The sequence below is a fragment of the Moschus berezovskii genome, chromosome 7 (assembly GCF_049115385.1).
Source record: "Moschus berezovskii isolate FMDL1 chromosome 7, NW_MosBer_1.0, whole genome shotgun sequence".
In the NCBI taxonomy this organism is placed as follows: domain Eukaryota; kingdom Metazoa; phylum Chordata; class Mammalia; order Artiodactyla; family Moschidae; genus Moschus; species Moschus berezovskii.
The window spans coordinates 82144930-82158395 of record NC_142466.1 but is presented as its reverse complement, the minus strand read 5'-3'; the positions used below and the strand labels follow the sequence as shown (position 1 = coordinate 82158395).

Below are 13466 nucleotides of genomic sequence, written 5' to 3'. Positions count from 1 at the left end.
TATAGCTGGTCTGCAGTACCACCAGATTGCCAGCAGGTGACACTGACTTACTGCAATACTTCTCTCCACATTAAGAAGCCTTTCCATTTATGAATCTTCTCTAAAGAATCCTGGTCATCAAATATACATCAAAGGGAAATAAAAACTATCTGGATGCACCCTAGGTCTGTAACAAAATCCATACGTAAATTAAAAGCTTAAAATAGTCTTAGTTTACAATTCCTTTTCTCTCTTAAGTTATAAGCACCCTTGCCACACAGATGACAATGTCTATTAGCTTATGTCCACAGAAGCTAGTACTTTAGTATTGCTATCAAGGAATTCAGAGGAAGCTTGGTGTGTGTGATTCACTTAAAGATATACATTAATTAGGGTTATGATTCAGAAAGCATTTGCTAAAATGACCATAATTGTAAATCATATATTAATGTCACTTATTACATTTCACAAGTTATTTTCTGTTTTCCACTGTGCTGCTGGATGTTGGAAGTCACTATACCCAGTTGTTGCTTCTTTTTATGCAACTCCCTTTAAATTCTAGACTTGTCCCTTAAAAGACAAAGCCTAGGACTTCCCTGGTGGTCCAGTGGTTAAGAATTTGCCTGCCAATGCGGGGGATCATGGGTTTGATCCCTGGTCCGGGAAGATCCCACATGCCGTGGGGCAGCTAAGCCTATGCACCACAACCACTGAGCCCATGCGCCTAGAACCTGTGCTCTGCAACAAGAGAAGCCACCACAATTAAAAACCCATGCACCACAACTGCTTGCCCTAACTAGAGAAAGCCCACATGCAGCAATGAAGACCCTGTGCAGCCAAAAACACTACCTGATGCAAAGAGCCGACTCATTGGAAAAGACCCCAATGCTGGGAAAGATTGAGGGCAGGAGGAGAAGGGGGTCGACAGAGGATGAGATGGTTGGATGGCATCACCAACACAATGGACATGGGTTTGAGCAAACTCTGGGAGACGGTGAAGGATGGGGAAGCCTGGCGTGCTGCGGTCCATGGGGTTCGAAAGTAGACATGATTGAGCAAGTGAACAACAATACAAGCCAAAAATAAAAGAGAGAGCCTGAAGCTGACTTTGAGTTTCACTGGGTGTCCCTTTCCCCTTCCTGTTTCTCTCTTTGCACAGTGACCTGGTTTGAGGGTCCTTAGATGTCCCTCTATCCCTGATAGAAATCCCAGCCCGAGGCCCCAGACAGCCCCGAGGCAGGAGATTAAGTCACCAAGGTACTGGATGAGACAGGGAAGGGATCTTCCAGCTGGGGGTCTGTGGATAATAGGTCCTTGGTTTCTAGCTTCTAGGATCCTTGTGGCAGAGAGGGAGCAGGGCTTGATGTTCTGAGAAGAGAGGGCTTGACCTCTGCCTGGTGGGGGTGGGGGTGGGGAATCACAAACCCTGCTGTCAGCCTCTGCGTCGCCACTTGACCATCTTCTGCCAGAAACCTGTGATTAGATATCGTCTCTGATGACCATGAAGTGAAATGACACCAGAGTTGTGCAGTGTGCAGCCTGGGCAGCTGCTACCAGGAACCTTGGGCCAACCACAATTCTCTAATCCCTGGACCAATTATTTTGTGTAATCCCATCAGTTCCCCACAGTTACCCTCAGGGCAGTGGTTATTTCCCTCACAGCAAAAAAGCTGCTGGGGTATCAGGGGGGAGCTTTCATTTGAGAAGTGCCCTGTGATGGAGAAGGTCTAGAGGGGAGAAGACCCCGCCCCAGTTCCTTGTGGCCCACAGAGGCTATAGAAGGAGACCCTGGGTTGCGGCCCTACCCTGTGAAGTAGCAGGGAATAGGGGAGTGGTGGGAGTCAAGAAGCCCCCCGAAAGTATGCAGAGAGCAAGAGCGCACCACCAAGTGGTGGAGGTGGGGATGACAGACAGTCACTCAGCTCAGGACTCCCCAGGCTTCTGGCATCAACTCTCCTGGGGTTACACAGTCACGGAGTCACAGTGACAGGATTGGAAGAAAGTGGTCAACATGTAACAGAGCCTTTGGTCCCCCTGAGGGGGCTGGAGACTTGGACTGCTGGCAGGGGCCTATGGAGGACCCAGGTGCCAGGTTTAAGGCCTACCCAGGGACACCGTTCACTTGTCTGTGATGAGAAGAGACCAACTGGCAGTAGCAGCCCAGGTCAACAGACCAAGCAAGACCCTGCCCCTTCTCAGAGGAGCTTGACCAGGAGCGAGGAGGACCAGGGAGGGGGTGTCCAGTGTGGGACCACGCCCCTTCCCTACCCCTCTCCGGGTTCTCAGAATGTGAGGAGGGCAGCCTGCGGGCCCCCCACCTCCTGCACCCCTCCTTGTCTGATGGGGGAGAGCAAGAGCCCAGCTTTGCACGGGAGAGTGACGTTCCAAAGTAAATGGATCCTTTTACTACCTGTGAGATGTTCAGGAAGTAGAACAATCTGCTCTTGCTGTTGTCAAGTGACAAGAACAGTGGTCAGAATGAATAAAACTGCTTCTTGTGTGTGCCTCCAAAGGAATGGAAACTCCACAATGAACAGATTCCTAGATTCGCAACCACAGTTGAGCAAGAGCTTCAGACAGGAAGTGGACTGAGAAGAGGTAAATGCAAGTGTGGGTGTAGACGTAACGTGTGTGCTCAATTGCTCGGTTGTGTCCTACCCTTTGCAGCCCCACGGACTTTATGTAGCCTGCCAGACTCCTGTTCATGGGATTCTTCAGGCAAGAATACTGGAGTGGGTTGCTGTGTCCTCCTCCTCCAGGGGCTCTTCCCAACTCAGGGCCTAAACCTGTGTCTCTTATGTCTCCTGCATTGGCAGGTGAGTTCTTTACCACTATAGCCACCTGGGAAGCATAGAGATAATAAGAACCATTTATTTGCAGAAATGCAGAATTGGGATCAAACCCAAGTCTGATTCTGGGGTCCGAGGCCCCTGCCCCAGTGTCCTGGCACGACCGTACATTTGCCTCATGTTCTCTCACTGTGACAGAAGGGCTTGGCAAACCCAGGAAGTATCAGTTTTGAATAGGTCTAAAGACAACTCGAGGACTCAGGTCTGCAGAATTTATTCATAGAACTGACAACTGCCAAATCAGTCAATAAGAAAGCAAATAAATGCTGGGCCACATGGAACAAATTTACCAGGTTAATAATGAACTCTTTGTTTGCCTCTGAGATATCTCAACCCCTCGGGCACAATCCTCCCAGATGGTGACGTTGATCTCAGTGGGGTGGGGGTGGGCAATAACAGTGACTCCTGCCCCACTCCTGACCACTCCTGCTCCAAGTGGTCAACACTTGCCTTCAGCCAGGTCAAGTCCACTGCAAGGTTGGGGAGAGAGAGTCAGGCTACATATAGGAGAGGGAGAGAGGCCAGCACACTTCTTGCCCTCATTTCTTGCCTTGGGGCTTCCCAGGTGGCACAAGTGGTAAAGAACCCATCTGCCAAGGCAGGAGACTTAAAAGACGAGGGTTCGGTCTCTGAGTCAGGAGGATCTCCTGGATGAGGGCATGGCAACCCACTCCAGTATTCTTGCCTGGAGAATCCCATGGACAGAGGAGCCTGGTGGGCTAGGTCCATGGAGTCACAAAGAGCCAAACATGACTGAAGCGACTTAGCATGCATGTTGCCTCCAATATCAAAGGAATAAAGATGGTGATCTTCACCTGGTACCAGATGTTCTACAATCTCCTCCTGATCTCCAGATCCTTCAGTGTCCAATTCAATAAAAAATAGCACTTGACCCAGTCTGACTGCCAAGCAGGCATGTCACACAGCAGTGGAGGTGACAGGTGAACCACATACTCCAGCTCACATCCATGAAGAGACTTTTGCCCTCTTTGTGAAGGACTTTGTGTATGTGGACAACACCACAGAGATGCCCTGACAGCATTAAAGGAAGATATTCGTCCCCCAGATTCAAGCCTGCACCCCTACCACCAGCCTGGAGTGAACAAGGCATCATTCTTTAAAACAATGTCCTGCGATTATCCACAGCACGACAAAACATTCTCTTACTCCGTGTATGTAAAAGTATTCATTTGTGGCTGTCAAAAATTAAAACTAACCAAAAGTTTGAGAATTCTCTTTGGGAACTTTCTGGAAATGCCTGGGTCTCTCTTAACCCTGTCATATGGAGAAGAAACCAGGGTGGAGATGAAGATAAACCAATCTTGGGTATTTAGTGCAGCTTTACTCAGGCACTGCCTTGTATTTGTCCCCTTTAGTTCATGGGTTCCTCAAGGAACTATTTTCATAGCTATTTATCCACTTTCAACTGCCCCATCCTTGTAGCTCCTGCTTTTGGCCTCATTTTTGTGTGTGGCACTAGTGGTAAAGAACCTGCCTGCCAGTGCAGAAGACATAAGAGACACAGGTTCAATCCCTGGGTCAGAAAGATCCCCTGAAGTAGGAAATGGCAACCCACTCCAGTATTTTTGCTTGGAGAATCACATAAACAGAGGGCCCTGGCGGGCTACAGTCCATGCGGTCGAAAAGAGTCAGACATGACTGAACACACACAGAGACCCATGGTAAGATCTTCCTGGTAGGGGACCCAGTGCCACCCCTTCTAAATTTGTTTTCTTTTTTTTTTTTAAAGACTCATCTGTTCTTTAATTTTTGGCCAGTTCAGTTCAGTTCAGTCTCTCAGTTGTGTCTGACTCTTTGCGACCCCATGAACCGCAGCAGCACGCCAGGCCTCCCTGTCCATCACCAATGCCCGGAGTCCACCCAAACCCATGTCCATCGAGTCGGTGATGCCATCTAACCATCTCATCCTCTGTCGTCCCCTTCTCCTCCTGCCCACAATCTCCAAATGCCCAAAGCTCCCAAATCAGGAAACCTGTAACCTTGCTCACAGAGGAGAAGGGACAACGGCAGCAGCTACTGTGTAGAGGCTGGGCTTTGTGCTTACCTGTTTGTATCTGTCGTCTCCAGCACTCCCGTGTGGTGTCATTATCCCTGCTTTATAAATGAAACCAAGAGAGCTTATAGAACTGAGTCCAAAGATGTACATAAGCCCTCCCCCAGTGACAGGAAAACCATCTGAAGGGAAAGTGACACTGAAGGGTCAAAAAATCACCATCTTGGTATAAACAGTAATGAATTATAATAAATTTTGACTCAGAAATTGCTGGAGAACAGGATCTAAGAATATTTACTGGTAAAAGATAGGTGTTCAAAGATGACCTATCTTCCATCATTGCCTTTAATAATTAAATGCTTGCTACTTATAAATTCAGTGACTTTAACAAATTCTTATTCTACACAAATACAGGCAGGTTTGTGTTATCGAAATAAATGCAAATCCAATTAGGTTTGAAATCCTAAAATTAGAACATTTAAGCTAAATGATAACCTTCCTAACACTTTTTTCAGTTTTTTTTTTTCCTTTTTTAATGGCACCTCATGGGAGACTGGTTAACAATGTGCAACCTTAGAATCACCACTGATTTCCTCTGTTCGTGTGTGTGCGTGTATGTGTGTGTGCGTGCACGCACATGCTCTGTGCCACATGGCTTGTGGGACACAGCTTGTGGGATCATAGTTCCCTGACGAGGGCTTGGATCTATGGCCCTGGCAGTGAGAGCCTGGAGTCCTAACCACTGGACCGCCAGGGAATTGCCTTTTTTTTTCAGTTTTGAAAACCTAGATAGATGATGAATATACTTAAGCCTGAGTGAAGCATAAGTGGACACTGGAACAACTCTTTATCTGCTCCTCTCCCCCAGTATAGGTCTATGAGCCTGTCCTTGCGAAGAACAGCAACCCCTGTTTTCCCCAGAGGCTTTCAATACTAAAAACACTGATGCCTGAACTTGCATCTTTAAAGACGTATTTCAGGATTTGGGTGTTTCTGAAACCATAACTTTAACCCAGGCTTCCATAACAGTCTTTTTACTTTCCAGTACAGAACATGACACTGCAACAATGGCAATGAACTGCTTAGCTTTTTCACTTCTGCAGAAGCTAAAACAACTTTCCAACATATAAAGGGGCTGGAAAGTTAATTTTCTGGGAAAGAAAACACAGCCTGGCCCTGGCATTTTAGTACCAAGGAAAGCTGAAATAAGTCCATCGGTCAAAGCTCCATGGACAATTGTCTTTCTAAATCTGGTGTGTTTTGCAAATCTTCATCTAAGTGCAAAGGATTAACATCCCCTGTTAATTCCGAGAAGGTGGCCACGCCCCTCCGTGTGAAGGCCCTCCTGAGTTCAGCCCAGTCTCCGACTCTGAGATGCACGTGCTCTAAGGGTGGCCTGTTCGGTACTGACTGACTCAGGCAGATTCTCCTGTGAAGCCAACCCCACCAAAGGCGATGGCTGGACATTCCTGGGAGCATCTTCAGCACTCTCAAATTCCATTGACAGGAGCTTTTGGGCTGCTTGAGTCTCCAAACATTATGCTGGCACCAAAAAGTACTTTTGAGAGTGAGGAATATTTTCTCAAATTGAAGACTACTCAATTCTAGTTCCCTACTATTGCCAGATAATGCAAGGAGAAGTGGAGAAACCTGAATCACTCTGAAAGCACAGTTCTTGCCTTTATAGGATACTAACAGGGTCAGAGAACTCCACAATTTGACAAGACCACTGCTGCATATCCTCAGGATGGCTGACAGTGTCTTCTCTTCACAGGTCAGAACGTCCAAGGGTAACGCAACATCAACCTCACCAAACAGGTCCTTCAGGGCTGAAATTAGCAGCTGTTTGAATTGTGCGGTATTCAGTTCAATCCCGCAATCTTGAAATTCTAGGCGGACTTTCATGCAGTGGTACTCAGAGGGATGTTTGTAAACAGTTCTTTTCGATGTGGCAGCTGAGGCGGGCATCTTTTTCTGGTGCTGATCACATCTTATTGAGTCAAGAGGATGTTGGACACTTGAAATCATTTTCAACTTTTTTTGGACTAACTTCTGCCACTGATTTCTCCCCTACCTGGGGCCAAGCGCATGCGCTCTGCTCAGTCCTCTCGGCCACCCTGTGCGACTGAGACCATGTTGTAGAGACAGGCCTGGGATGGTTCACGGCCCAGCCTTGCCTTAGTCGGTGGCATCCGCGGCCAGAGCGGGAGGTACCCAAGGCTGCTCCTTGCTGCCCACCACCCCTCCGCCTTCTGTTTTCATTTTTTGCTTTTTTATTATTTTATTTGACTGGACCAGATTTCACTGCGGCAGGCAGGATCTGTTTCCTTGATCAGGGATAGAACCCGGGGCCTCTGCTTTAGGAGCAGGGAGTCTTAACCACTGGACCACCAGGGATGTCCTTCACCCCTTCTCAATTTGAAACCTACTTTTGCAGGGAGAAATCTGTTCCCTTTTGCCCTGCCCCCCCATCCTCCAGGGTTTTCTCCCTTTTCTGAGGCCCTTCTGGTGGCTTTAGAGTTTGAGACTAGCCAGCTTCACGCCTTTAGGGTCATCCTTGCTTGCCTTCGTGTGTGCTCAGTTGTGTCCGACTCTTTGTGACCCCATGGATTGTAGCCCACCAGGCTTCTCTGTCCTTGGGATTCTCCAGGCAAGAATACTGGAATGCGTGTCATGTCCTTCATCAGGGGATCTCCCCAACCCAGGGGTCCAACCTGAGTCTCTTGCATTGGCAGGCAGATTCTTTACCCCTGAGCCACTTGGAAAGCCTTTTAGGTTCAGAGCTGCTACTGCTAAGTCACTTCAGTCGTGTCCGACTCTGTGCGACCCCATAGACGGCAGCCCACCAGGCTCCCCCGTCCCTGGGATTCTCCAGGCAAGAACACTGGAGTAGGTTGCCATTTCCTTCTCCATTAGGTTCAGAGAGGGAGGCTTTATTCCTCTCGAGTCTGCACCTCGCAGGATCCCGACAGCTGCCATCAGGGGGCGCCATGAGTCCCTGTTCCAGGGCTGACGGTGGACGCTGACCTTGAGAAGGACCAGAGCTGCGCTGTGGTTCTGCAGATGCTGGGCTTTGCTGCACTGTCCTCTCCCGTCAGCTAACCCACACATTCCCTTGTCTGTCTTCCAGTCTGAGCCCCTGCAGGTGGCCAGGTTGACTTGGCCGGTTTGGGGTTATCCCCATGAAGAGATACCTGCAAGTGAAGTGAGGGGGTGTCTGTCTTGGTTTTTAAATGTCCCACATCTTTGCATTTGGGGAGGCTTTCTGATCAGTGGTGCATCCTTCTGGGACCCTCAGAGGTCACCTAGGACCCTCCTTTTCTCTGCTGTGCACCTGTAGGGTGCAGGGGCCAGGCGGCCACTTGAGGGGAGAAGCTGCCCACAGTCCACTCACTCCACCTGGTGACATTTGCATATTACTCTTTGGCTGGTGACTGTTCACCCCAAATTCAACTTTGAGTGCCACCCACAGCCCAACAGCCCTGATGCTGTATAATGACTGAGCTTCACAGTGGCCCAGCAGGACTTTTCCTCATCCTTCCAGCCTACTTCAAAGATGCTGCCGACGATCACTGTTTACTGTTACAAGCACAGGTTCTGAATCTCAGCACCCACGATTTTCTGAGTCCCCTGAGGTGAGGAGAGTGTTTGCCACTGGGGCACAATATGACCCGAGGCTTGGGCCTGAGGACAGCACTGGGAGAGAGGGGAAGCCAGCCAGTGGGAATCTGGACCAGCAGTGGCCAGCAGGAGGCGAAGGAGGAGAGAAAAGTGGATCTGCGGCAGTGGTGGCTTCAGGGGCACGATTGATGGCCTCAGTATACACTCAATCTCAAAAGGACTCTGCAGGGAGAATTTTGGGGGAAAATATGACCTTCAGGCTTTAAATGGCCTCAAATCAAAGGAAGACTAAAGTATAATTCATCAAAAGCCTGATCTAGGAAGGGGCCTTGGGTTCTCTGGTAGCTAGAAAGTCTATTTCCAGAATATTCTTTGACTTCAGCATTGCAGGAGTTGAAGTTTAACTGAATCTCAAGGTTTTGGACTTAAGTCATTGCACTGGGTATTCCTTAAAGCCTGCACTTGTCCCCTTGGGGTTCATGTAAGGCGTCATAAAACACACAGCAAACATGGCACTCCTGCCTAGGGCAGAAATGCTATCTAAAAATTTGGAAAATAAAGCATTGCTCAAAAGTTTAAAACACAATTACATAATGGAATGGAATACAAAATTCACAGATGTTAAACATTTAATTCGAGCTGTTGAAAATATGGGTTTTGAGATGTACTTTGATTGAAATATTTAGGGGCACTGTCTTTCCTAAATTGCTGTGTGACATTGAACAAGTTTCTTCAACTCTCTGAGACTTGGTTTTCTCATCTGTACAACAGGGAGTGACTTGGACTCCACCTCTTCCCAAGCCTCAGTGTTTAGCCCACCATGCTTTTCTTTGTATTAACGTCACCAGTCCATCTCTTTCCTTATTTATCAATCAGGTCCTCCAGAGAAGTAGAACCAGTGTACAAGTTTATGTTAGACTGATGTCAAGGAGCTGGCTCAAGCCTGACAGTTGTAGGGCAGCCCCACGGGCTGAAACTCAGCCAACAGTTCTTGAAATAGAATTTATTCTTCTCTTAGAAATGTCAGGTTTCGTAGAAGGCCTTTCTATTGTTGCATGGAACCCATGTACATTGTTATTGTTCAGTTGCTAAGTCGTGTCTGACTCTTTGCTACCCCATGAACTGCAGCACGCCAAGCTCCCTTGTCCTCCACTATCTCACTGGAGCTTGCTCAGATTCATGTCCATTGAGTTGGTGATGCCATCTAACCATCTCATCCTCTGCCGCCCCCTTCTTCTTTTGCCTTCAATCTTTAGCATCTGGGTCTTTTTCAATGAGTCGGCTCTTTGCATCAGGTAGGCAAGTATTGGAGCTTAAGCATCAATACATTATTGAGGGTAATTTCCTTTAAATTAACTCACTGTAGATGCTCAGTGCTTCCACAAAATACTTTCAGAACAACCCCTAGGTTGGTGTTTGAGGAAATGATTCAGACTGTTGTCCAGTAAGGTGACATGTGCCTACCAGCTATGCTTGGTGGTGGGGAGCAGGGCTGGTTTCATGGGTTAGCTCAGCCAGTGCTGTGCTTAGAAGGTCCCTGTGCTTTTTAATTGTATATTTTGGTTTTTGGTTGTGTTGTGCAGCATATGGGATCTTAGTTCCCTAACCAGGGATCCAACCCATGGCCCCAGCATTGGAGTATGGAGTCTTAACCATTGGACCAGCAGGAATGTCCCAGAAGGGGACTTGTGCTTGGTTGAATGCTCTGTTGTCACCCTCTTGAAATTTGTTTTTTAATTGAAGTATAGTTGTCTTCTTGAAATTCTTCATCGTCTTGCGCTGGGCCCTGTGATTCACATAGCCTGTCCTACTGAGGGTGTAGTTTTTGCCTTTGAAACCATGGACTCAGATCTTGAGCCAGTCTCTCTGGGGAAGTTGAGTCCATGGGGACTGACCAGGTCTCCATGGTTGTGCCATTTCCCTGACACTTCATCACACACTCCCTGGCATGGCTATTTAATGTCCTATGAACGTTAGTCTTGTTTCTCTGAATTAGAATATACACTGCTTTACTTTTATTGGTGTAGAAATATATATAATATAGAATGTACTATTTTAACCATTTTTCAGTGTGCAGTTCAGTGGCATTAAGTACATTCACTTTATTTTTTAATATTTATTTATTTATATGGCTGTACCATGTCTTCATTGCAGCATGTGGTATGGATTGAACCTGGGCACTCTGTACTGAGAGTGAAAAGTCTTAGCCACTGGACACCAGGGAAGTCCCAAGGACATTCACTGTATTGTGAAGCCATCACCAGTCTCCAGAATTCTTCATCTTCTCCAACTGGAAACTCTGTACCAGTTAAACACTATCTCCTAGCCTCCCTTTCTCCCAGTCCCCAGCACCCACTATTCTATTTTCTGCTTCAGTGAGTCTGAATATTCTAGGTACCGCATATAAGTGGAATCATGCAGGATTTGTCTATGACTGGCTTATTTCAGTTAGCAGAAAACTTTCAAGGCTCATCAACTGTAGGATATATTAAAATTTCCTTCCTTCTTAAGTCTGAGTGTTATTCCACTGTATGTGGAATATGAGTCCACATTTTATTTATCAATCGTCTCTCAGTGGACATGTGGGTTGCTTCTACTTTTTGGCAATGGTGAACAACGCTGCTATGAATATAGGTGTGCAAATATCTGTTTGAGTCCCTGCTTTCAGTTGTTTTGAGTGTATGCCCAGAAGTGGAATTGCTGGATCATGTTTTATGTTTTTTGAGGAACCTCTGTGCTATTTTCTTTGGCAGCTGCACCATTTTATTATAGCTTCACCAGCAATGCACACAAATTCCAATTTCTCCATGTCCTTGACAACACTTGTTATTTTCTATTGTTGTTGTTTTGAAAAGAGTAATCCTAATGCATGTAAAGTGACATCTCATTGTGATTTTATTTTCACTTCCCTAATGATTAGTGATGTAGAGCATCTTTTCATGTGCTTGCTGCTGCTGCTGCTGCTAAGTCGCCTCAGTCGTGTCCGACTCTGTGCGACCCCATAAACGGCAGCCCACCAGGCTCCCCCATCCCTGGGATTCTCCAGGCAAGAACACTGGAGTGGGTTGCCATTTCCTTCTCTAATGCATCAAAGTGAAAAGTGAAAGTGAAGTCCCTCAGTCATGTCCGACTCTTCGCAACCCCATGGACTGCAGCCTACCAGGCTCCTCCGTCCATGGGATTTTCCAGGCAAGAGTACTGGAGTGGGTTGCTATTGCCTTCTCCATTTCATGTGCTTATTGACCATTTGTATATTTTCTTTGGAGAAATGTGTATTTAAGTCCTTTGCCCATTTTTTATTAGTTTGTTTTTGTGTTGATAATTTGTAGGCGTTCTTTGTATCTTCTGCATATTAACCTCTTATGAGACATATGATTAAAATATACATTTCTTGATACAGGAGCCTGTCTTAAGGTTCTTTTAATTCCCCCAAAGCACTTGGCACCTTGTAGATATTCAACAAAAGCTTTGTGAAAGACTAGCCACAACATGTGGGAGGTCAGAGGCCACTTGAAACTGCAAAAGGAATATGAAGAGCATTTTCCAGGCAAGTCCAAGACCCTGGAGGGAAGCTGGGGAATCAGGGAGCTTTCTGCTCCCAAAGGATTACCTTGGAGATGGAGAGGAAGGAGCGGAGACTAAATAACTCTTGGCCTTTATTAAAAAGAAGGCAAGGAAAGTCCCCCTTTCCAAACATCCCTGGAATAGATATGCTGCCGGTTGGGCTATGGGAGGTCAGGTGGACAAGTGGACCCTCTGGAAGAGGACAGTCCCAGGGCAGGGCATATGCCTCTGAGCATCTGAAAGACCCTGGAGGGTGAAAGAAAGCAGGGCACAGCACACACGACCTCTGTGTCTAAACGTATGCTGGTGGGACTCCTCCCTATGAGGGTGGGCAGGGTGACCCCTGGAGCTCCAGACACCCAGTTGGCAGGTGGAACCTGTGAATGGCCGAATCCTTACCTCCTAGACACACAGAACATTTGGGGGCTTCTCTGTCTCCTAGGAACAGGATGTGGTGACTGCAGGCTTGGGCTAAGAGGATGCTGCTGGAGAGGTAAAGGGATTTGGTGCTCTTCCTTACATGGGGGTGCTGTGAGGATGAAGGAGGTAGGGGATGCCCAGATCCAGGTTCCTTGCTGTGGGTGTGAGCAGCTGTGGGTGTCCTGGTAGAGGGCTCCAGGGGAGATGTCTGTTCCCTATCAGGACAGCGGGACGCTGAGCTTTCAGCCCTGTGGGAGGTGGGCCTGGAGGTGGGATGAGGTGGGCTAGACTTGTTTTCTGTTTGTGCTTCAGTAGAACACCTTCTCCAAATAGGCATTCAGGAACATCCCCGTGGGGTCCAGCTTTTCTCGGATGGCACAGAACCTCTGGAAGGCTGGGTACATTTTCTCAAAGTCCTTCCGGGTGCAGTTGTGGGCCTGAGGAAGCAACCGGAGACAACAGGCCTTGATTCCTGGAGCTGGCATTTCAGCAGGGCTGCAAACCTGTGTCGGTGTGCCTGCATGTGTGATCCCCCATCCCTAGGCACACACAGAGCACATGTGTGCAGGTGTATGCATGCACACACTCACAAACCCACATGCACACACATGCATGCACACACGTGCGTACCCACACCCATGTGTGCATGTATGCACATGTATACATTCATACAGGCCCATGCACAAACCCATGTGTGGTGTGTGAGAACATATGCACACACACACATGCATGCATGCATCCACATACACGTATAATGTAAAGAACCCAAACAGGAGGGCGGAAGTTCTTGGAAAGTAGAGAAGGAAGCGGTTAAAATGCAGTATTAAAGTTCCCGTTCCATTTGCCATTGGGCAGTGGAGGGGGCTCTGGCCCCAGTTCTACTGCTAATTAGTAAGAACCATCATCTCTGAGAGACCCCTAGTTTCCTGTCTGCTGAATGGACTCATTGCCTTATCCTGCTTATAGGGTTTCTATGAGAATTAAATCAAATGAAAGGTGAGCACTAAAAACTCGAAGGG

At 47.5% G+C, this 13466-nt stretch overlaps 1 protein-coding gene and 2 pseudogenes across 1 annotated transcript in view; all 3 read right to left on the bottom strand.

Annotated features, from left to right (window-relative positions):
* Nucleotides 1-5818: 5818 nt before the first annotated feature.
* On the bottom strand, nucleotides 5819-6434 carry LOC129556923 (hydroxyacyl-thioester dehydratase type 2, mitochondrial-like; annotated as a pseudogene).
* Nucleotides 6324-6810, bottom strand: LOC148777382 (ribonuclease P protein subunit p14 pseudogene; annotated as a pseudogene).
* Nucleotides 6811-11579: 4769 nt separating this feature from the next.
* LOC129556922 (L-gulonolactone oxidase) overlaps nucleotides 11580-13466 on the bottom strand; it is a 33783-nt gene continuing 31896 nt past the window's right edge. The window contains exon 11 of the mRNA XM_088838052.1: nucleotides 11580-12884. Within this exon, the coding sequence (XP_088694178.1) occupies nucleotides 12756-12884 (129 nt within the window). The 3' untranslated portion in view covers nucleotides 11580-12755. The remainder of the gene's footprint in view (nucleotides 12885-13466) is intronic.